The sequence below is a fragment of the Dermacentor andersoni genome, chromosome 1 (assembly GCF_023375885.2).
Source record: "Dermacentor andersoni chromosome 1, qqDerAnde1_hic_scaffold, whole genome shotgun sequence".
Classification (NCBI taxonomy): Eukaryota; Metazoa; Arthropoda; class Arachnida; order Ixodida; family Ixodidae; genus Dermacentor; species Dermacentor andersoni.
In genome coordinates this window covers 37,567,496-37,592,361 of record NC_092814.1, presented here as the reverse complement: position 1 = coordinate 37,592,361, position 24,866 = coordinate 37,567,496, and the positions used below count along the sequence as shown (strand labels likewise).

At 47.4% G+C, this 24,866-nt stretch overlaps 1 protein-coding gene across 6 annotated transcripts in view; it reads left to right on the top strand.

Annotated features, from left to right (window-relative positions):
* LOC126545261 (myosin light chain kinase, smooth muscle-like) overlaps window positions 1-24,866 on the top strand; it is a 263,214-nt gene that overhangs the window by 190,115 nt on the left and 48,233 nt on the right. For all 6 annotated transcript variants that reach the window (XM_050193041.3, XM_055061326.2, XM_055061328.2 and 3 more), the window contains 2 exons: window positions 4,685-4,826; window positions 8,033-8,201. In XM_050193041.3, the coding sequence (XP_050048998.2) occupies window positions 4,685-4,826; window positions 8,033-8,201 (311 nt within the window). The remainder of the gene's footprint in view (window positions 1-4,684; window positions 4,827-8,032; window positions 8,202-24,866) is intronic.

Here is a 24,866-nt window from a genome sequence, read left to right as displayed (position 1 = left end):
CGCCGGCGGCGGCGGTCTTCGCCGGCGTCGGCAGAGAGACGCCCTAGTCGAGTTAGGCCTAAAGTAGGCCCGGCTCGACTACGTGCGGCTCGGGGGAGAAGTGTCTGACATCTGGCTATGAGCAGGTCTTGTCTCCAAAAACGTAGCGGTTAGGTGCACAGCACCCTCACTAACTTCGGTGTGACGTTCCCGGGTCGTCGCAGTCCGTAATGTTGCCGAAAATTGGTCGAAACTCGGCAGCCCATGCGAAACACGTCCGCACTGCTCGGCGGCAAGATGGCGACCTCCCGCGACGTCGCTTGAAATTATTCACATGGCGACGTTCACGTGCACTTTACGCAATTATTAGCCAAAGATGTTTCAAGGGCCTTCTACTTGGTTTGCGCCGCTACTTCGTGCACCTACAAAGAGTGGACCAGAGACAAGCGAAATGCCCTTAACCTGGAACCATAGTCGATCACACACGGAGCAACTAAATACAAATACTGCGTCGAGAAATTTCTTCTGAGGTTTAGAATTTGCACCCTTGAAGCGATTGATTGCATTGTACTTCCGTCGCTTGGTCGTGTTCGCGGCATTCATCATCATCCGGCCGCGCGTGGTCCAAGCTCGCGCTGAGCGTCGTTGACGCGATGTTCATCTGTGGCACGAGCACAACGCCGTTGTTCACGTTGTCGTCTCTGTTCTCTTCGCCGTGCCTCGTATAGACCGTTTTTTCATGGGGATCACCATCTTGCTACGCAGTGGCGCCATCTGTGGGCAGTCGGCATGCTGGCTTGGGCGAGCGCTCCGTTTTGCATGGCGTTTGTTTTCGCGCTCATGCGGTCTATTTAGTATGACGTGGCGTGTTCTACGTGGAAAACGGTTCTGTGAGGCGTACTGAAGTGGTTTAAGTCGGCATGGCCGGACTTTCTGCTGGCGTTGAGGCAGAGGGAGCACGCAGCGCGGTGCATGCGCGCATGTTTGAGCCTACAATCAGCCTCGGAGATCAACTGTGTATTTCTGAAAGTTCCATTCATTAATGTGACCTTATTGGAGCATTATCCTCTAGTTCTAAGCTGCAGTTTAGAAGCAATGAAACATACGCGATGATCGTAACAGCGTGGGTACCGTTCTGCTACGATAGGAGCTGTGCTGTTATACTTTGGCAACCGTTCAAACTGTTAGCTGCAGATTACATTGCGTGACTACTTGGTTCGGTGGTTGAGGTTTCCACCCATGAATAAAATAGTTTTTTTGGTTAGTAATAACAGCATACCTTACAGTGTGAACTATACTTGTCTCCAGCAAAGCAACCGTTTACGAACGGCGCGAGCATCCTAAGCAGTGGTAGGTGCTGGATTACAGATATCGTTGTTGTATATAGCGCATGGTCCAAACATGCGGCATCAACGTTTATATATCTATAAACGTTGTGCGGCGTGACTATGCGAGGTCGAACTGCGGCGTTATAGCCCGTTTTCTCTTTCTTTTTCAAGAAAGAGGATGATAACCGAATTTTATTTTCGATTGTGTTTGTTCCATTCTCTACGGCGCACTCACACGTATTAGGGAAATTTTGTCCTCAAAAATGGCCATCGCATTCTTTTTATGCGATCCCTCTAGAATATTATGGCTTTACAGGGCAAAAAGGCAATGCCAAAGCACATGGCTTATACCTATATGTATCATGCTGGTTCACCAACCGCAGTGATCGCTGTATTGAGCAGCGCCATCGACCACATGCAGGAGGCTAGCTTAGACATCTAGTGATTTCAAGCCTACTAGACTTGAAATGCGTGAGAACGATGCTGGTGTATCACAAATATTTGATAGCACCTGGCGCTTAGATGTTTCGTGATTGCCTTAGGATGGCCGTACATGTTTTAGTCCCTACGCCAAGCGATCAGATAGTGAGCAGATGTACCATTTCATGTTGCTAATACAGAGAAGCCGGTTCTCTTCGTTGAATTAAAGCCGATATGCGCAAAATAGTTCACAACACATACACGCACCGCGGCTGATAATGCGCGTCGCATGTTTTCGCCCCCTAGAGATATTTCTGCGTACTGTAGTTACCGATGCATCGAATGGCTTCCCTGACGACCTCATATAAACGGACATTGCGTAAATTTCACAAACTACGAACTAAAACATCTCCAAATCCTTCCTCAGCACGCGACAGCAATACTTTCAAGCAGCGCTGCGCCGGATCGCACAAGCCAGAGAGGAGGGCAAGCTCGCCGCGCGCCCTTTCCTCCTCGCCCGATGAAAAGGTCTATACACGCTGCTCTTCAGGAGTCCTCACTATACGTGGACTTCCCATAGCACTGCCAAAACACCATATATATATATATATATATATATATATATATATATATATATATATATATATATATATATATATATATATATATATATATGTACACACACGCGCGCGCGCTATGCTAGAACAGTCCCAGATGCCGACAACGAACGTCTTATAGACGGCCGCGAGCTGGAAACGCGTGTAGGCGTACAGCGCTGTCTTTCGCGAATATCTATAATCACGCAAAGACTGAAAATTGCTCCACTTAGTGAATTCTATGATTCTAGTTCACATTACGCATGTAGTGTACTGTTTTGTTGGCGTCTTTGTTGATTGATTGATTGATTGATTGATTGATTGATTGATTGATTGATTGATTGATTGATTGATTGATTGATTGATTGATTGTAAGCTTTATTTGTATATATGCTTCTAAAGAATGAGTACGTACAGAGCTGCTTATCATACACGCGTACCTTCCTGTCATCACATGTGCGAGCTAGGAACCTGCGCAGACATGAGTGAGGAGTACGTGTCGTTATAATGCACAATCGGGTCGTATGGATAAGTACGTTTATTTCTCTGTCTATATGATACGATTCTTCTGCTGATCTTGCATGTGCTCTGTATACGCAAGAACAGCGCAAGAAATTTAAACGTGTGATCCGACGGTCCGATGTTTGTGGCAGTCCGGCAGCAATGATGACGCCTTACCTTGTGAGATGTATAGTGTCGAAAAGGTTTCCGCCACGTCCGGCAAACTGCCACCGATAAGAAAAAAAAAGAATCATACGAACAATAAGATTCGTCAATTAATTGGCATCGAACCGGCGTAGCAAGCGTGTATATTACTGCAATGCTAACAAAGCAGCCGACTTGGTACTGCATGTGTGCTTGTAATAGTAACCACTGACTACAAACCGCTTAGCTTACTGCCGCTTGATTTTTGCTGATTTCGGCGTTTCTAAAAACAAATTTTCGCACGCCTTACGTACGTTCTCCTCTGACATTTAATCTACGAGATATTAAACACAAACAGCCACTGCGTGTTTCGTTAGAAAGCGAATCCTCAGCCGTGTTGGCAGTGATTACCATGGAAGTGAGATATTGTACGCGTATTTTCGATCACGTTTGCGCAGGACCCCATGTGTGCAGCATTAACTACCTTAAGCACACGAAGCAGCATCAAAGAGGAAGTGTGTGTATTCTACTGACATGGCCGAAAATGCTTTGAATCATATCCAGAACGATGGCGTCTAATATGACGCTGTAACTCGCGCAACAAATTTTCGAGCTTTTATTAGTGATTTTCCTGGGATTGTGACTAAAGCACTCTTCTGAAAAAGCGTCAAGAAAGAACCGCTTTGGGCGAAAAAAAGCAAACGGCACGACAAGTGTCCCTCGCGCCTGTTGGCGAACAAAAACTGAGGGCGACTTCAAGAGCGCTCGGCGGAACTGCCTGTACGTTGCGCTTCCCGTCTTTCGCTAGTTAACGCTTCTGTTAATTTGTCGATCGTAGTTTCCACTTTGACGTCTTCGTAATTGTGAAATGCTGCAACGCGAACGGATTTCCACCCTTCGCTTAGTGGATGGGTAGCAAAGCGTAATTACAGTATTGCTATATTTGCGATAAGCACGCGCTGTCAAAGCATCGCGTCGAGGGGCGCCGAATGGAATGCGTTTTTTTTTTTTTTTCCCTGTGAAATCGCGCATCAGCGCTGCAGGAGCCGATGCGGCAGTTGTTGCAGCTGTTGGTGAGCACGCTGATCTGCGCGAGCTGCGCCGAAACAGGCACACATGTCACGCTGCACCGCACCAAACATAATATAAGAGCTGACAAGAGGGAAACGTGTATTTAGCTGTTCCACGGGCTTATGCCCGACGTATCCAACATGGCGAAACCAACGAGAAACGTCGGACCCACTTCCATTAAAAAAAAGAGAAAAGAAACTGGCGAATCTATCTAACGTATCTGTACAGAAAGTTGGAAGGAAAGGTCGGACGTGCCTACAGCCACAGCCTTCAAACAAACTTACTATTTGTTATCATTTTGCTTTAACACGATTCTTTGTTAATCCGCCATAGCGGGTATGAGCCACGGAATGAAAGAATAACAGCCAATATAAATGTTTGATCGCCAGTCATATATCACATATGATTGACCTCTTTTATATGTTCATTTATCTTTTTTTTCTAGTTCTTTTTTTTTTTTTTTTTTTTTTTTTTTTGCTACCAACCCGATTATCGACCTCTCAGAAGTGCGTAATGCAATTTTTCGAGGACATCATCGTCAGCGACATGAACCTCCCTCGTGCTTACGTGTCGTTTCGGTCGGGTAACAACAGCGACAACAGCGGGATGTGCTGCGAGTCTCCTTGGCGCGTATTGTCCTCGCAGGTTGTCCTGCAATGGGGCCGACCCGCTGCCGGCCAAGATTGTACGCGGCCCCGAGAGCGTGGTGGCGGTCATCGGCGGCCACGTTCACCTCGGCGTCCTCTTCGTCGGCACTCCGGCCCCGCGAGTCACCTGGACCAAAGGCGTGAGTTTAGCAGTAAAACTTCTTACCTGTCTAGTTGGTTCATTGTGCTTCGGGAAAAGATACAGCGAAGCGCAGACGGAGAAGTGCGAGAAACAAACTGACATGGATTGGATTGTGGATTGCGCTTTCCCTTCCAGACTTCCTCTCTGTTGCGCTGTATCTTCTCCTTAAGCGTGAATTTGTCAACCCGGTGGCTCACTCATGCGGTTTATTGTGCCACCGACTTTTGATGTAGCGGAGGCGATGTCGAGGACACAACACATGTGCTTGACGTTTCACCTCCTGGCTGGTACGGCGTCTGTCGCAACCCTTTTCTAGAAATTTTTACTGCATTTCTTTTTCCACTGCAGCATACCTACGTTATCGTTTATCTATTGTTTTATTCATTTTTGTCAGTCATGCGCAACTTTCTGCGCATTTAAGCTGTCCCTTCTGTTACTGCCCTCGTATTTATTTATCTGTTTATTTATTTGTTTATTTGTTTATTTACTCATTTATTTATTTTCAGTACCCTCAGGGTATAAATACAGTACAGCTTGATCAGCTGGATGGCTGATGAGAAGCCATGTTGTCCGTGTAGCCGTCGCTTTCCCTGCACATCTCCGAAAGTGAAAGCACAGGACACTTAGCTGAAGAAAAGGACTTGAATTGGCGTTCTTCTTCCTCTGGTGTTCGATGTGAACACATATACATATGCAACAGTGGCGATATGTGGCATTCACGAAAGCCGCTTCTCGGTTTCCGGGAGCACGGATTCGTTTTGCCTGGCGAAGCGTCTACATGCGATCGTAATTTAATCTTGCTTTGAGTCCAGAAACTCGTTTAAATGGCACATTGCGGTGCAGTTATTTTTTAGTGATAAGTAATCATGTTTTGTTTTCGATTTGTGGTAATGCAACTATGTTCGACGTGCTTAGTAAGCATCAGTTGTGTGACAAACAGGCAAGAGTATGTGGAATACTGACATCACACATGCAATCTTATACTGTTCATACGCAAAATGTGCTGTAAAAATATATTTTCTAGACAGTGTCATGCAAACGCGAGAAGTCTGGCAGAAGTTGTGTTTAAGAAAATTATTTATGGACTTTGTGTAATTAACGGAACGACGACCAGCTAAGTGAGATAATTGCCACAAGAAGCACAGGTACAAAAGGCAAAATAAACACAAACATGATGACAAGGGTGGCCGCCTGCGTCGTCGAGTGTGTTTCCTTTGCCTTTTGTGTGTGTGTTTTTTGCGGCAAGAACGGCCAGTTGCAAGAACGAACTATAGGCCAAGAGCAGGTTATTCAATGACCAGCTACGCTGGTAATTGATATTAGTGCTTGTAAATTCATTAAGAAAACACTGAATACACGAAAACACAGAAATTACTGTTGTTACGTTTCATGCAACATTTGGAGCACATAGGTACATACCTTTACGAAAGATGGACACCATCTCGTTGGTCATTAAGGACAGATAACAAGCGCCGAAAATAACTGGCATGTGGCGGTAGTAAGAAATCGATTGCTAAACTGTATTTTATCACTCAGTGAGCATTTGGGCATGTTCTATCTGAAATCAGTGCTTATTGCATGTCGAGTGCTGTCGTGATATGTGGTCGCTTGCAATCGCATCATGTGTTGGTGAGACTTTCTACCCTTCCCTGCCCACTGAAAACAGGCATGCTTTCCATCATTAAATAAACATTGTCCGGGCCATTATCGTGTCAAAATTGCTCGTACATTCTCAGTTTAGTTTGCTTTAAATGCAGTAACCGCGTAGCTACTGAAGGAATAGAAACGGTATGCCCTACAGCCTGCAAGAAGTGAAACTCAAGCTTCAAGCGATCAATGTCTTGCCTGAAGATGTTCACAATATTCAGTCGCGTGTACAGCGGCGGCAACTTTTGTTTTTTCACGCGTTTTCGTAAAGCAGCGAAAGCCGCACTTCAGATTCCTATGAGGACAAAAATATGGGGGGAAGGGGTGGAGGTGAGGCCGCATGCGGCGCGAGCACATGGTGAGCCCAGCCGAAGCTGGCTTGAATATTGAGTCGGCTTGTTACGGCTCGCGACCGCCACTGTATGTCGCTCCATATTTGCAACGTTATAAAGCGCTCATTCTTGGTTCTTTTTATTCCATATTGGATGAAAGTTTGCGCAACAGAAATTTATGGGGCTCGGCGTAGGCAGCACCGTATTCTCACAGCAAAACCAGCGCTCGTGGTTGTGATGTGTAATACAATTTACGACTGCGGCGCCATCAGTGGGAGGGATGCAAAAGTGGCCCCATGCAGTGTGCGGGGCCTGACGAAAGCAACCACGCATTAGGATATCTGGTAAGCAACATCAGCGCGCATGGTGTGAGAACTTACTAAGAGTGGCTGACACACGCACACACACATGCCATATATTGTCACTACCGAGTATGAGTGTTGTTGAGCGTGTGGAGCACGTACGGGCCAGAGGCGAGACGCAAGTTCTGTTTTTGAGCAGGCCTTTTTTCCTCAATTCCGCTGCGGTGGACGCACTGCAGTGGCTGTAGATTCTGCCAGTTGCTGGGCCCGAGGTCGCGGCTTCGATTCCCGGTAGCGGCGGCGGCCCCATTCCTATGGTGGCCAACCCGCCGCGGTGGCTTAGTGGCTGTGGTGTTGCGCTGCTAAGCAAGAGGTCACGGGATCAAATCCCGGCCGTGGCGGCCGCATTTCGATGGGAGCGAAATGCAAAAATGCCTGTGTTCCGTGCATTTTTTGGCACGCTGAAGATCCCCTGGTGGTCAAAATTAACCCGGCGTCCCCCACTACAGCATGCCTCACAGTCAAATCGTGGTTTTGGAACATAAAACTCCCGAATTTAGTTCATTTCGTTGGTGGCGAATGCAGAAATGCTCGTGTACTATGCTCTGTGCGCATGTTAGATTACCCCAAGTGCACAAAATAAACTCGGAGCCCCTTTTCTTACGAGCGCGCCGAGTCTGATCTGACCCTTGGAGCCGGCGTGCTCGTCTTTCGCATGGCCGGGCGCTGTCCGGCCGCCCTTTTCTACATTCGGGGCTTGCAACAAAGATAATAAACGCAGTTTGCAGCCAGGCGTTTCCGTGTGGACTCTGCGTTCGCCTTGTTATCGCTTGGGTAAAGAAGTGACACATAAGCAAGACGGCTCAGTAACACAGAGCGCATGCGCGCCGAGACTGCCGTACAGGTGATGCTTCATTTCGCAGGGCAAACCCGTGCTGCCAGCCGGGGACCGCGTGAACGTCTCCAGCGAACGACACTGCTGCTCTGAGCTGCGCATCCGGGACGCTTGCTGCGACGACAGCGGCAAGTACCAGGTGGTCGTCGAGAACGGTATCGGGAGCGACTCGGGCTTCGCCTCCGTCAAGGTGGAAGGCAAGTGTGGTGGAGCGTTGACCAAATGTCGACGCCGAGCTCATTGGAAACGTCGTCTGTGTTGCGGGAAAGTTCTTTGCTGGTACCATTTTGTTAGCCGTCGTGCTCGCGCGTCGTTTTCAAGTTCACATCGAGGACCTTGGTAGTGCGACGTTCAAACGGTGAGGGGCGTACCGTGCATATCAAGAAAGCCCTGACTGACGTTTCGTGGCTTTCTTGACGGACGGACTATACTGGTAGACGGCTGCTATAACAATTTTAAAACGCTGTTCCACTGATGTTAAGCATTTCTCACTGTTGTGCGCTGTGACGCACCTCACGCACTTGCGAAACACCAGAGACACGTTTATAAAAATGTTGCGATCTTCACTAGCCCAAAGGTGGAGCGAATTGTTTAGTTCTTTCGTCGAAAACTGCGGCGTTTCAGCGCTTCTGTAAAAGTCTTGCATAGATAAACAAGCGTCCAGTACAAAATAATCCCAATGTGGCTTTCGCTTTTGACACTTCATGTTAGTTACTTTGGGCACCATCTATGGCTTAATAGCAATGTTGGAGTAGTTACAGGAGTGATGAGCGCATTGCTAAGCTTTCTGTGTACCCTTTGAGTTAGAAGAGTATTAAATACTAAAATGCATTACGTTTATTATGCTAACAAATTTGTTGGCATATGCTGTTTACATACAAAGACAGTGAGAAATTACTGAGGATACTCGACAGGTAACTTTTTGAGATGCGCGTGCGCACACACAAAGAACAGCCGATTAACAATTTGAGGAAATCAAGCAGCGCAAGGCAATAGCGAGCGACAACGCATTCGACGAACTCAGTATCGAACATACGTTTCATTGGCGCTCGTGTTCGTGTGGCCCTCGGCAAGTCATATGTAGCCTTTCTTTCCGAGTTCTGTAAAAAAAAAAATTCGGATTAAAAAAAAAAACTAGGTGCCCTTCCACTCTGAAGAAGGATGACCAGCGAAGCTGTGTATGTGGGCCCCTTAATGGCGAACTACACCTCCTTCGCGGCTTCCATCTTCGGGATCGGCCCACGTATGGGGAGTGCTTAACTCCTGCTTCTCCTCCACCGCGGGTCGACCCGGCATTGCACTATCTCCGGGATCGGCCCACTTATGGGGAGTGTTTTGCGTACCACGCCAACGACTCGAACATTTCCTTGGACGGTCGAGGCATCCAGCTTCACTGTGAAAGCAGCACACTCCCGCCAGATAATGCACGAAACAGCTGAATTACATGATGCTCAAGCTTATGCCAGGATCTAGCAGGAACGGAATCCGAATGCAGCTGCACTTACCAAAGCTCGCTCAAGCTATCATAAGATTACTGTCTCCATAATTCATGTCTTACAACTAGAAAAGGGAGCCTCATGAGTTGAAAATTACGCACCACAACATTAACTTGCGCCCGTAGAGCACCGCCACTTATACGTCTCCAGCTCTGGGTGAATTCCATTGAAGGAAAGATAGCTGGATGACCGATTTGCGTGACAGCTGAAAACTCTCTGCAGGAGCTTCAAGCGGCCGCTATAGAGGTCACTTGCGAGGAATATTACAGCGAAGCTGTATATGGCTAACCGATTCGTCCCTCTGTCTCTGTCGCCTGTACGCTGAAAACTCTGGCGCAAACCCATGCGCGAAAAAAAAAGAGCCGTGCGACTGGCTACGCCAGTGTTGACATCGTTGCTCTCCGTCGCACTCGAGCGCGCGCGCAGCAGTACCTCTCCGGCTCCTAAATGGGTAGGCCACGTGTCATACGTACTCCTGAGGAGCAGGCAGCTTTTGATCAGCAACGCCGCGAGCATAACCGGGATCGGGCTCGTCTACGCCGTACCGATGCTGCTACCCGCGGGCACAAGAACAGGCTCGGGCAGCCGATCGCAAGCAGCAACTGCGTACCTGGGATCCGGCAGTCTACCAAGACGTCGTTTATTGAACCGTCGGGATTAACCCAGTGATAAACGCCGGGGCCTCTCGTGTCAGCTTTGCTGGTTAACCATCTGTATGGAGTGCTTGGGCGGTGCGTTTTCTTTTTCGTCTCATCTAAGCGAAGAAACAAGCAGGAACGGGGATAGCTGAGGAAGCTGAGGTGCTTTGTGCTGCGTCTAGCGGACGGTTGATCTTTGCCAAATGTTTGCCATATATTTAGGTTAAATAGTACGAGCAAAGCAGCTGTGATAAAACGATATCGCTTCTCGCTATCACTCTTCATCACTCTTCATTTTTTCTGCAATTCATGTTCTGTTTTTCAGTTGGTTCACAAACTACTGAAACGTAGGCTAACTACATATTCTGTAGGTGACCTGCGCGCTTTTGCGCTATATATATCCCTCTATGCTTTTTTACAAATGCAAGCATCCTGTAGGCTGCACTTCATTCTGTGTGCTGCTGAGAAGGCGTAAGACAAAAAATTGACAGTCACTTAAAGGGCCCTTCACCAGGTCTGGCCATTTCGAGCTAACAAGCGCAGAGCATATTGCGCGGTAACAATCGTGTCCGCAAAGTATTGCATGGCTACGTGCCGCGAAAAGATCTGAAATTTGAAACCGAACGCCATTTTCCCTTCTTCTCGCTGCCACCGCGCTCCAAGACGGACGGTGACGCACTCGTGTACCTGCTCCTACGTAGTCGTGTCCACAGTGCGACGTCGCTCGTGGTGACATGCGACTTCGAGAATTATTCAAGACATCATCCGTTATCCATGTGATCTGTTGCTTGAATTGGCGAATTTAAGTTTAGAGAAATAATAAAACACGCAAACGGAATGGCTGCGTGTTTTTTGTTTTACTTTGCACCGAAGCAAGAGAGATGTACTTCCGCTTCGTCTGCTTGTTCCCACGGTCGTGCGGTCACGTGGGCAGGCATCGAAACTATGCCATTTTCTACCGTGGTCCAGCGCGTGATCATGCTCTGCGATCCGCTTGTTCTGCCTCAGTATTCGTGTGGCACTGAATTATACCGCTAGTCATGTGTACTTGCGCACAGCGCGCAAAATCGTGCGCTGCGCGAAACGATAACAGCTCGCGCGCAACGCCGCCAATGGTAAAGCGCATCGCTGCAAAAAAAAAAAGGAAAAAAAAAATGCCAGGAGAAAAAGAAAGTAAAAGCGGGATCCGTGACGTATGTGTCACGCGATCCTCGAGGTCCGGCATGGGAGAACGCAGCGGAAGGAATTCCGCTTGCGGATGCTCGACGGGGCGAGTGGAAAGAGTCTCTATGCAGTGGAGCTCGCCTACTGAAATCATGGGTTCGCGGCACTGAAATATTTCTATCTCCGCTATTAATTAGCCGATTTGAAAAATATTTGCGGCAGAACGCTCCGTAGAGGACACGTAACAACTTCCATCATATAACCAAAATTCGCTATGGGGCCTGGTGAGGGGCCCCTTAAGTATTCTTACGTGCTTTGAATGGGAAAGCATTATGACTTCTCTGATCAATTAGTTATGTCCATGATAATGTACGTCTTACATTGTCACGTGTCCTTCACAACTCTACCTTAATTCACCTTGTTCTAATATGTACCAACCTTAGTCCACTTTATTCCACCTTCAGTCACTTTACTTCACCTTAAGTCACCTTACTCTAACTTGTTCTAACTTTGTATTACTTACGTCATACAAGACGCTGATGATGATTTTTGGTACCACTTGTTGCCTACAACGACGGATTCTCTTCCTTATGGCCTTAATAAGTTGTCGACATTACCTGCTTATCCGTGCATCGATCGCGGCGGTACGCCGGCTTCCTCCCTCTGATGCATCGCAAAAAGTAAGACGCCTCGAATACGTGTGAAGAAAGCAAAAGCCCTCATTGTTATTGAACCATTCAATATGCTATTACTGGCTGTCGCTATGTGTGCAAGGAAGCGCTGTTTTCATCATGCATACAGTGATTGAGGTATCTACGCCACTTCAAAGATGGCGCTGTTCCCGCGAACAATAAGGATACATGTGGCGCTAAAATGTCCTATGAAATGCATCTTTAGCAGCCACCTGATATCACTCCTTGCGTCCCCGCGGCTTCAGTAACTGGTGTCTCCGGTGCACGCCTCCTCAGAACGGTGCGCCGAATGCTGCGGCTTTTGGCGATCGCGCTGCGCGTGGTGCATGTACAGCACCCTCTGGACCTTTCTTGTGTGCGCGAACCTATATCGAACTGTGGCTCGCTCTTGGGGATGCCTGTCGCCGCTGCAGCCATCTACGTAGTACATAGCTAGCGGCTTTCACGCTCGAACCTAGCAGGCGGTCGGTTCCTCAACGGCCTGATGGCCCTCTCGAGACTGCGCGTAACGAGCCTCTCACACGCTTCGCTGGCCGCGTGTATAGGGGGCCGTAAAGGTCGCGCGATCAGGCACCGCTTCGCCGGAGCCCCCTTCGTGTATATATATGTACGAGCTTGTTTGCCAGAGGGCATTGCCCAGAGTCTTGTGTATAGAGCCGGTATATGCGAGTAGTTGCATTGCTACAATTGTAACTTTAGCCAGTGCCGCCATCAGCACTGAAGCGCGAAGACACAAGCATTGTTCGATAGCTGCACACCAGCATTTTCTTAGCTACGTGTACCTCCATTATACATTCAGAGCCTTTCCCGACGGACCAAGATTCCGCCATTCGCGTGAGTGTGTTTCAACAGAACATTAATTCTGGACCTGAGTGCAAGTATACGACTTTGTGAACATCGGCATCTCTGTCTTCCAGATAAACTCATCGTGAAGCGCAGTGGCCACGCATTTCCAACTTCCATACAACTTAATTTGCTGTTCTCGTCAATACAGACATTGTCTCAGTGCAATGTTCAAGTTCAGGCAGACAGCACTCTAGACAAAGGACCGGCACGGTCTCAAGTAGCTGAGCACTTTCATTATATTTCCGCACGTGTAGAGCCGATCTGCGGGCCGGATTCAGGAGCCATGGACAGATACGGCCCCTGTTTCGCAACTGGCCGACGTACGTGTAAAGTTTGTGTGCGCTTGAGAAAACTCCTTTCTCATTCAAGGAAGCTCTTGTAGCTTTCGCCACTTTTAATTGGACCCGTGGGTTTTTTGCTTTTGTGGACTCTGTGTAAAACATTGTGGTGCCCCACTGACAAGCTTCGCCACGCTGAAGAATTCGCCAAGACGAGTTCGACAAGCAGAAGGTCACACAGCGAAACATGTCTTTGTTCGTATTTCTGAAACCATTAATCCATGGGTCAAGCAGACGAGGGGTGTCAAGTTGCACGGATACCGAGCATGATTGGAAGCGCGTGCAGAAATCGTTCTTCCCGCAAACCGCAGCGGCAGCAGTTCGTCGGCGAAGACAAAGACCGGTTATCGAGAATAGCTTCCGGGCAACGGGCGATCATAGCCATAGAGTTTCTCATATATTAAGAGGTAAATCTGGTGCCGCCGTCTGTGCGAGTTTTCTGAAGAGCGCTGTGCCGTGATGGTAATGACGATATATGGGTATCCGAGGCTTGTGTTGGCTCGTGTTGTACGAGGCTTTGTCTAAAACGTGGATATGGCTGCACTCAAATACGATCTTCATAAAAGGTTTTCATTCACCCAAATTATATCTTTTAATGAAATTTACTCACCGACAACGCGTAATCAATTAAGCGAAGAAAAGGTACAACAGACGACCAACTGCTCCAAAGCGAGCGCGTATCTTGTCGTCTGTCCTCAAACTTTAGCGGTCCACTGATACTTTTTACCTTTCATATAATTGTATATCGAATCACAATTAATCCTAATTAAACGAAACATGTTTTTGTGTAATATTAAAACTAAAACTGCTTTTTACGCGTAATTTTATTAGGACATTAATCATTGTGGCAGGCGGAACGGCACTAGCCAGTCGTGTTTTCAAGGTGTCCTGGCTCTCCGAGAACGATGCCAATCCGAAAAGTACCGGCATTCGCATGCTTACAACAGCGCAGCAGCGCCAGATTTCCCTCTAGGTGTTATAGTAAGAAACTATGATCATAGCAAACAGAAAGAATATTAAATAAAGATAGGCAAAATGCTAGATTGCAATAGATGTTTTTAATATTGATCAGCTCAATGCCAGGTCACTGTTTGTCGCCGCCCCATTTCGAAGATGATGACATTAGAAATCATCATCACTTCGAACCATCCACCTCTTAGTCGGACTCGGTCGCTGCTCCAAACAGGCAATGTTCTGGTTCACCTTCTGGCACCATCCAACTCGGAAACCTGATGGATAAAAATTTATGGAGAACCAACCCCATTTGCTATCCGAGAATATGTTTAGCATACTTTGAGATGTGGTTATTCTTTGCTCTATATGTTGCGCTATGTGTTATGGGTGGCGCTGCCCTTACCACCGTGTCTTAAGGCCGACTTGCGCTCTATCCACACGGCTTTCCACACGCTTGCGGACATGCGCAAACTTGCACAAGTCGCACACAGGTTCACACATTTTAATTTACTTTCGGTCGGCGCGTCTAAAGCAAACGGAAATTTGCGCGCCTGTGTGCAGTGTTCCTCGCGACCGCACCCGTGCAGAAGGCGTGCGGAAGGGCGTGCGGACTGAGCGTAAGTCGCGCGCGCGAGCCAACCGGTACTTCGAGCGCGACTTCCTCGTTGACCAGCAGGTAACCCCGTGCAGCGACTGCGACCAGAGGCGCAGCGTCTCTACGACAGAGTCTGAAAACTGGCTGTCACGAGGAACGAATGCGAAAACGCTCGCCTTACCACCACGCCACTGCATGGTACCACCTGCACCACCATGCGGTTTTTAGCGCTGTGTTAGGCTGAACTATCTTCGGGGTCGGCACACGGGAACGCTTAGACATTCACAAGGAAATTATGGTTAGTTCCCAAAGAATGCTAAACGCATGAAACGCGGGGAACAGCCTTCCATGATCGCCATATCCGTAGTGTCAATAAATGGTTCCCCCTCTAGAAAGGTGACATGTGCTGCTAGAGAACACTAATACCGACTTCATCCTGGCTTCCACCTTTAGCTATCACGTGGTCCATACAGTAACCACTGCGGGCAGCATAATGTTGCATTGATCTAAAATGCTGCCTGTATATCCGGTTAACTCTCCTTCGCATCTTTCTCCACAAATCAGGTGACCAAAGCCGCGTCACTTGAGAGGCTTTTATGTAGGCTCATTTTAGTTGTACGGTATGTATACTTGTCAAGAGGTAGTATACTTTACTCTGCAAAAAGCAGTATTTCTTCCGATGTCAGTTCGTATAGATCGTCGGTCGCCTGAAGAGCGGGGCTTTGATGTCAGCAGTGCGAGCTCAAGCGTGTCGCCAGGAAACGGCAGCAGAAGACACTAAGTAGTACGAAGCGTTGTATGAAGTGTAGCTAGAATAAAGAGAGTGAACTACTTATTTCAACAAAATTATTATTGTTTTATAACCAATTGGTTGATTATGCATGTGAATTTTCGTCAGTAGGCCTAAATTCAGATAGTCAACCTGAGCTTATAATAGTGTTTGCAGCTACATCGTTCCAACGTAAGTACTACTATAATTGTTCAAGGGGAATGCTACTGACACATCTTTTCAAAGAACAGCCAGCATGATCATGTAAGGGGTCGTTGTTTGCGATATCAAACTTGTATATTCTGACTGGATTTTCAGTAGCTGCACACTCTTGCTGAATTGAGGCTCCCCCATACTTTCTGTCACTGTGCAATCGGACAGTGGTACTCTCCTTCGACTTTGCGAATCCCCACCGCCCTTCATTTAGCTGCTTGACATCGGTGGATTATTCGACTGCGATTGAAATAATTTCTTTATGAAATCCTGCTTTGATCCTATTGGCCGTGACCAATCAGTGACAGCTGACGAGCAGCCAGATACAACCCAGTGAGCTGACACGCGGAACAAGCACACGCTACAGAACGGGAAAAAAAAAAAAGAAAAAGCGCGTTCACACAAAGGTGTGCTGCAGTATCACCGCAGGGCGAGGGAGCGCGAGAAGCGGCGATCAAACACTGCCACATTCTAAAGAACTGTTCAGCGATGTGGAAACTGGGAACTAAAAGACGCGCTGAAGCAATGCATAGCGCACACAAAACGGTCAACGCGCATCGACGACGCTTGACAGTATAATTGCAAATGTTAAAACTCTTCAAAGCCAGTTCACATTACACTCTTAGTAAGTGGCCCCATAGCGCAAAAGCACACATAGAGCCGCACTGATACTCGCACACACTCCAAGAAAGGTTGTCGCCCCCCCCCCTCTTTTTTTTTCCACACGAGCACTTGTGTGAAAAAAAGGGGGGGGGGGGGGGGATAGGCTTGCAATGTTTGTGTGTATGAGTGCGTGCGTGCGTGCATGCGAATGTGTTCTTTTGCGCTCTGAAGTAGCTTGCTAAGATGAATTATCAACTAGCACAGTTACAAGTCCTTGAACATTACACACCTTGGTCAGAAACGTATAGCGAGCGAGCGAGTGTGTTGTGCTGATAAAGATCATGATCACGAAATGAAGACGAGTGTTGCTCGAGGCAGTAGCTAGGAGGCAGGAAAAGCGCTCACTTCCAGCTATTTTAATTTGAAATCTGGCATCTACTCTGGAAACATACCGTTGACTAACTGCTGCCATCCTGTCCTTTCCGAACTATATGGAAAGCTAACATGATTCCACGCGCGGTAACTGTGTTCCTTTCTAGGATCTAAATAATCTGAAACGATGGTTGGCACGTGCAATACATGCAGTGCACCACTTGAGTGCATCTCGTCAATACTATTTTTAGGGTTAATTCATGTTCCCCTCCTCGGACGTTTACGCATCTGCGAGTCTGACCTATGCAGGCGAGAGTGGTATTTCGTAGACCCCGCCAACTGCACATTCTACAGGTGGTCTGGCATTCTTCTTGCTGCAGCCACCTTTCTTGCCTTCGCACCCACTGGTTTGTAAGCACAATTTGGCAAGCTTCCTCGGGGCCGAAAACACTACGGGCACATTATACCAGTTGGCCACATTGTTGTGCGCTATGTACTTTGTGCACGTACGGGCACTGCAATGAAGTTTGCTAGATATCGCGCATAAAGAGATGTGAGATACTTTCTCTTCTACCAAGGAAGTCTTAAGTAAACGATTCCCTTGTCTACTTCATTCTTCCGTGGTCCTCATTTCAATATTGCGATCATTAATGTTTATCCGCACAACATGAACCAATTAGCCCACCAAGGAGTATTCTTAGGTAACGGTATTGTTAATTGATAGTAAACATGTTCGCGATAATGTGGATATTTACCGCGCTTCTTTAGTGCGAGCTTTATTTGTTCTTTTCTGCCACTGCAGCAAACTTCAGTTTCACGACGCAGCACGGGTTTTAGTGGTGCGACGGCAGAGAGTGCGAACAGCAGAGTAATACCAATAAACGGCTCTGTGTTGTGCGCCGCGTGAGTAAGAAAACAGACCCGCCGCGGTGGCTTAGCGGCTATGGTGTTGCGCTGATATAAGCACGAGGTCGCGCGATCAGATCCCGGCCGCGGCGGTCTTATTTCGACGAAGGTTAAATGCAAAAAAAAAAGAAGAAAAGAAAGAAAAAAGCGCTCGTGTCCCATGCTTTGGGGGCACGTTAAAGGCCCCTTGGTGGTCAAAATTAATCTGGAGTTCCCCACTGCGGCGTGCCTTATAATCAAATCGGGGTTTTTGATACGTAAAACCTCAGAATTCAACTCAATAGTAAAACAAAAAAATCGGGCCAATCAAGGGACAGTAGACGGAGCACTGCACTCACCGGACGCTGCTGCGCAGGTTTCAGCGACGTTCGAGCCCACTATAGAGGAAAGCAAATAGAAATAAGGTATCGCAGGAAACATTTTGCTTTTCATGACTCCGATCGCACAATACCCTTTTGAAAAGTCTTGGGGGAGGAGATTCTCGAAGCAATAACCCATCGTGTGCGCGGTGTTTTGCAAGCTAAAATGGGTGTTACGAATTGGCAACGAACCGTTCACTGAGGCCACCCCACTGAGCACCTAGCCGCACTCAGGATCAGCTGGCTGCGTCATCATTGCCCTGAACTGGCATCGTAAGGTCCAGGCTTTCCACTATTAACCAGGTCCTCAGGACACGAATTTCAGTCTATCCATGACTTCTGACGGTTCTCATTACGTACTGTGTCTCCTTCTTCCACCAACACTGCGGAGCAAGCTAAAGGAGTGTATATACTTGAGCTAGACTGTATGATATCTACAGGTTTAGGTAGCCGATGTTGCCGGGCTGCCACAGGGTGGATTACTCGTGATCAGAAAGTGTTGTACTATTTGCGCATACACGCCCACGCTCGCACATACATACACACGCGATTAAGAAAGAAGCGGCACATATAAGAAAAAAAAAGAGCACTGTTAGCTGCCAACGTCTCTGCCATACCACGGCCTTCGTCAGAGTTTTTTGCGTTGACAAATAAAACCGTGCCTGAGCGTGCTTGAACGCGTGTTTTCAGGTCCTTTGGTAGGTGTCATGACGTAGTCGGTGACAGTGAAGCGGGCAAAGCATATATAGCGCTTTAAAGTTTCAGTCAGTATTCGTACCGCTACATGTGCCCAGATAATTGTTAAAAACCTATACACTCTTTTATATAGAGAGGCGAATGATGAGAATGCGATTTCCATAACGTCATTCTGCCCTACGTTTGCCTTTGTAACGTTCCGAATTCACCGTGAAAAGAAACACCGCTGAGTACACTTGCTTTCTGTGCGTTTAGCGAAAACTACATGTCACTGCAGCCCCAATTAGCGCACTTGCAGGTGAAAAATTTTTTTTGCGGACGTTGTCATAGCTGGTGAACGTGGAGTGCCATTTCACTCCTAGTGCTCATTGGTTTCCATCCTTGTTATAGAAAGCACCGAGGCGCAATTTGTTGGGGATAAGAGGAAGGATTAACGGGGATGTGCTGTTCAACCTTTACTCGTTTCGCTGTAAAAGCTGTAATTTCTGGCCACGTTCGGCTGGAATGGAGGCAAGATGAAATCATGGCGTGCGTTGCCGAGCAGACGGCAACAGCTGCATACGTGAGCGCAGCGCAGATACCGCCGTGTGTTTTTGTTTTTATTTCACTTACATGTGCGTCATCATTTTAAACGCCTGTCGACTTACTATAGAGAATCGTGGAATCGTCCACGCTGACGCACGCTGGCTGTGTGTCGGGGCGACTTGCTTGTTAGCGTTCACCTCATGGGCCGATTAGACCTCGACATGCCGTGGGCTAATGTCACTGCGACGTGTCTGGTGGTCTGAAGTTGTTTTTGGTTTGTTTCCTTCTGTTTGTGTGCTTGCTTGGTGCCTTGCTTGCTTTCTTAGTAACGAAAGTGCTTTGTCGCCTTCTATAAGGTCCGCACTCTTCTGCTGAACTTTGAATTTATCTTGTGTGCAGCTGAAAAGTTTATTTTGTTTCACTCTCCTTACTCTTATCTTCGGCAGCTATAATGTCAATCATAATGCTAAGTCTCCCAATACATCACTGAACACAAATTGAGCTGTTGAACACGAAATGACCTGTTTCGCCTCCTTAAATATTTGTTGCTTGGCTTTGGCATTGCGGTATATGCAGTGTCCCCCTTATTTCAATATGCAGTAATCATCTTTATCATTGGCCTACCTTCCTAAATGTTTCTTTCTTTTTTTTACTGGATGAGTCTCACGTAGTGTTGAAATAGATGTGTGTTGTTTTATCTTTCCGTCAATAACGTTACAGGTTAAAAACATGGGCTTCTATAAACACAAATACATCCTGGAAATTAGGTCTTTTTAGGAATGTCGGCTTAAAGACGTGTAAAAACGGCAGAGAATGCTGTGGCGTGCATATTGACGCTACCATCGAAAGGCGCCTTAACTGCCTTGCCGGAGAACTAGGTCTCAGCGCAAGAAGGAAAAAGAAACAAAAAGGAAGTGCTTTCCTCTAAATGACAGGCTTTTGTGCTACGACCTAAATTTAGCAAGTGACAGGAAGAGCTGTACACGGACATTGCTGCACTGAGCTAAAAAAAAAAAAGAAATGGACGAATCGAAGCAGAGTGGGACAAAAGCATGATCCAGGAAAAGTGATAAAGGCGCCGGTAACACTTGAAAACTGGTGAGCTACAACCATGCAGCGATATCTTTAGCGTGACGTCACTGTCGAACGCGGGAGGACTGTTTTTAAATGCATACAATGCAACTTGGTTAAAAAATATTGTCACTCGCCAACCCCATGTAATATGGCACGTACGCGTACCCTTTCGTGTCATTTGCCGCTTCTCTAAAGCCGATAATAAAGTGCTGGCGAGTGGGAAGCCAGCGAGGCCATGTCTTGCTTTGAGTCATTCCATTAGTTCTCCTATCCATCTTTCTTTCCTCTAACAAGGCATCGTTCTCCAGCTTAAGGAACGGAAATTTCTCGCATTTCGTGTATTTTAAAGCACGCAACGTTGTTCGTGTTCGAGCAACGCAGCATAAAAGCACAATTGCTGACCGAGGCTCTTGATGAGCGAGGCACAATCATCCTCGTATGTAAGGTGACCGCAGGCGGCAGTAACGAACACTGAGCTAACGAGAAAATAAGCGCTCGGCCGTGCTTTCGTGTCTGCTGCGTGTCAGTGCACGGACGCCTTGCGCACGCCACGAGGAGGATGTGGGGCGTTGCGCGGTCAACTGGCGCTCGACCGCCGGGTGACGCAGGCAGCAGTGCGAGCGTCGAGTGTCTCCCGACTCGTAGAAGGGAGAGGGAAGCGCTGTTGCAAATGGAACCGCTGTCGACTCGACGCCCGGGCTGTTTGCAGCCCACAGAGTGCTGTCAGCTTCTGCAGTGAGTCAGGTGAGCAACAATGTTGCCCACCTCGGACCCAGAATCCAGAAACACCGCGACGACTGGGCGCTTCCGCACTGGGCCATCCTGTTTTTCATCGTGCTGTTCTCGTATTTGTTGCTGGGGTTGGCCCTATTGAGTCGCGCGCCGGTCCGAAAATGGAACGTGAGTGATTTCTTCCTTCTTTTTCTCGTCGCAAATTAAAGTTGCTGTGCAGCACGATCGAGGTCCTCAAGTAACGCTGAAGAATAAAAAAAAAAAACAGTATCGATCCGTATGACCAAATTCGCATGCGACTGTCCGGATTTGGCGCTTTTTGGGCCGGGTCGCCAGGAGTCACTGGCGTCGTAGCTGCTGAATGTTCTGCCTTGTATTGCAGCCTTATAGGCTAAGGGACCACTGGGAAGATATTTTGGTTACAGTCAAAAAGTTTATTCGACAACAATGTAAAAACACATGCTGTTTCCGGGGGTACAGGAAACGAGCACACACACTCAAAAAGCTTGATAACGTCAGTACCTTCTCATTGCTTACACTGGGCAACAGCACAATTGCGACATAATAAAAACTAACCTACAAGTCGCAGTTTATCCACGAGTTGGAAGCAGTGACACGAATTACTCGCGCAGTGCAACACGCAGTGACACCAAAAACCATATCGCACTGTATCGCTTTATAGCTAGCATCTCAGGGGCGTACGAAGAGGCTCGGTGTATGCCCTCCAGTCTGAGTAATTTCTCCCGTCGCCAACAAACTGAACGCAGAGGCGCGTGCTGATTGTATTAAAAACTCATGAAAGACTGTGGCCCGGTGAATCGCTCTTCGAAAATGCACTTTCTGTCGTTGTACGTATACTATAGCACATACTCAATGCGTACATACTCTCCTCGCATACTCTACCGAAAAAAAGGGGAAAAAGAGAGCGGCCATTGCCGGCATTCACCTGCTAGCGTGTACGTTCCTTCGTTTGCATTGGCACAGTTCTGTATATTGTGCAAAAATGCTGGGTACGCAAGTCTCGATAATACGTATATATCCGTACTGTCAACATGTTCCTTTTCGGGCCCATTATCACTGTAAGAAAGTGTAATAAGTGTATTTACGGCCATGTAACAATTCTTTTGTTTGCGAGACAAACAGCATCCGGTACCAGGTTAGCTTACTAACATCTCCTTTTAGCACATGTCAATGAATATAAGGATGTTAACCGATAATGTAGTCTTCAGTAAGTAATAAATGGCTCAGTGTGCGCCTCTAGCGCATAATTATTCGCTGGTATGTTGAAAGCAAACTGTGCTCGCAAAGTGGTCCTGCGAATACTGCGCTAGAAGACACTTTGTCCAATGGGACATAATTAATCTCGACAGCTTCTTGGGAATAAACAGGCATCAAAGTCAGCAGTGCCTGTCGCTTCCGCTTTCGTCCGGTTCACAGGAGTTTGTCGATACAGTATGTGTTTACATTGGCTGGACAGGAACGCGCTGAAACGACAGCCAGAGGCCGCCACGTGATACCACTCATTTCCCTGGCCGTATGTTTGCTGTCTTACAGAAAAAAAAACAAGAAAAAAAAAACCAAAACATGCCATTCTCATCCACAGTTAAGCAAAACTCCTGCAGCACGGTATACTGCAGACGCAAGCAAAGCGATGAACCACTATGTGGTGCTGACGCGCGAGACGCATCGAATGATCGTGGCTTTTGCTTGCTTAATTATAAATTTTGTGATTAAGTCTATTCTTCCTGGTCCGCGGGATTTCTGCGACACATGCAATATTTTATTTTGGTATTTGGCCCTTGGGTCTCGGTTGTTTTGCCGTCGCTTTCCGACGATCCCATGCATTATTTCTTTTTCTCTCTCTTTGCTTACCGTCGCTGATTTGGTGACACGGTAAGCGCGTGCACAATCACCGACGCCGAAAGCCCTAATGACTTCTTTATTGAGAGCAGCGTCTGGCATTTACCTGTCCGTACTTAGTGTTGATCGACGAAAGCAACGTTCGAGAGATGCAATTGATTGATTGATTGAGTAACTTTTATTTTACAGTCCTGCAGAACGCGTATTAGCACGTCGCGGGCCGCTCCCACGTCGGGACCGACAGGCCTAGGCTGCCAGCCGAGAGATGCAATGCTCAGCAGGAAATTTTCCTGCGTGGGCGAGCTCATGGTCCCGGCCACTGTTTGTTCGTACACGTTATTTCTCTATTTGGGCCCAACTTGCGCATAATCAGCTATACGGATGGGCTTCTTGTGTATCGCTCTGTTTCACGATGCTCAGAACAAAGACATGATTGCAAGGACAGCTTATGGATTTAGTGCCTGGTTTTATCTACAGCAAATCCAACCAGAAAAAAAAAACGCAAGTGGATAGCGTATTCTCGTTTAGTGAGTTAAAATGCGCACTTGCGGCATGTCACCAAAGGACAGCTGCAGTAGCACTCTATGACGTGCAATATGCTGCGTAACCTTGAACCAAACCACACCAAGGCGCTTCTGCGATTTTCGTTGACTCGTGGGTAAGCGAAGTTGTGCGCAACTCGTGGAAGAGTGCTAGAGTAGTACCCGTAGGTATCAAAACATGGAAAAACACCCTTATGTGTATAATCTTTCTGTCCAGTTAGACTGCTCATCTGAATTTCTGAAGTAACAATGATTGACACCAAGACTACAATGATGCCATGATAAGAGTGCTGCCTCAATTCATGTCAGGATTCCTAAAGCGGCAACGCACAATGGTAGCTATCCTAGACATCGTGGCGCGGTTGCTGCGATATCACCATGGTAGGGTACTCAGGCATTAAAGCGGCCTTGAAACATCTTTTGAGTAATCATAGAATTGACTTACCATTGCAGGATATTGCCTCTCAAAGCTGCTGCCGCAGAACGTTTTTCGAATCTTTCCGGTATAAGCGAAGGTAGAGGTACACAGGAAACATTTAAACACCCGTAAGGGTGTAAATAAGTCTGTCGCCAGACGAGCACCCTTGTAACAAACACCCTTATTTGGTTAACATCGTTAAGGAAGGGTGTTTCGTTGAAATAGAAGCGATATGAAGAAAAAAAGTGTCGCCCTAAGCTCGTTATACTTTTTCCTTTTCACGACTTGTTTGTTAGCATAACTACACAAATGGAATCAAGGGACGAGAAACTCAGTCGCTCACTCACTCGTTGGTTCGGGTTATTCACTTACATTGACAATCATTGTGAATGGTTTACGCAGTTTGGTTTTTATTTGCGAATGCATACTTATTTTCTTTCTGAATTATCAAAGAATTAAGCCACTTAAGAAAATCATTCGCGTTGTAAACAACTCGTTAACAGCCCTGCATTCACGCAAGACGTAAGCATATGGTCACGCCGTAGTGACGGCAAAAAAAATAATTATGGGGTTTTACGTGCCAAAACCACTTTATCATTATGAGGCATGCCGTAGTGGAGGACTCCGGAAATTTCGACCACCTGGGGATCTTTAACGTGCACCTAAATCTAAGTACACGGGTGTTTTCGCATTTCGCCTCCATAGAAATGCGGATGGGACGGCAAAGAACACAGTAGCAAAACTGTCAATGACGAAACAGTTTTATCGGGGGGGAACCTGCGGCCAGAAAAAAACGGGCTACACTCAAAGCACAACGATATCTGCGAACACAGCCGGCGATCGTCGAAATCTGATCCGCGAGTCGAGCGCATCGGCTCTCATGCATGAAGGCGGGGACACGTGAGCGGAGAGCGCTGCGAAGTCCGCAACGGCAAACCGGTGGCCGCCGCAAGCGTCTAGCGGAGTAGACATGACCGGCATGCCGCATGCGAAGCTTCGCGCCGGCGAGCGACAGCAGCCAATGAGAGCAGGGAGAGCGCAACGTCACGATGACGTTGAAATCTAGTAAC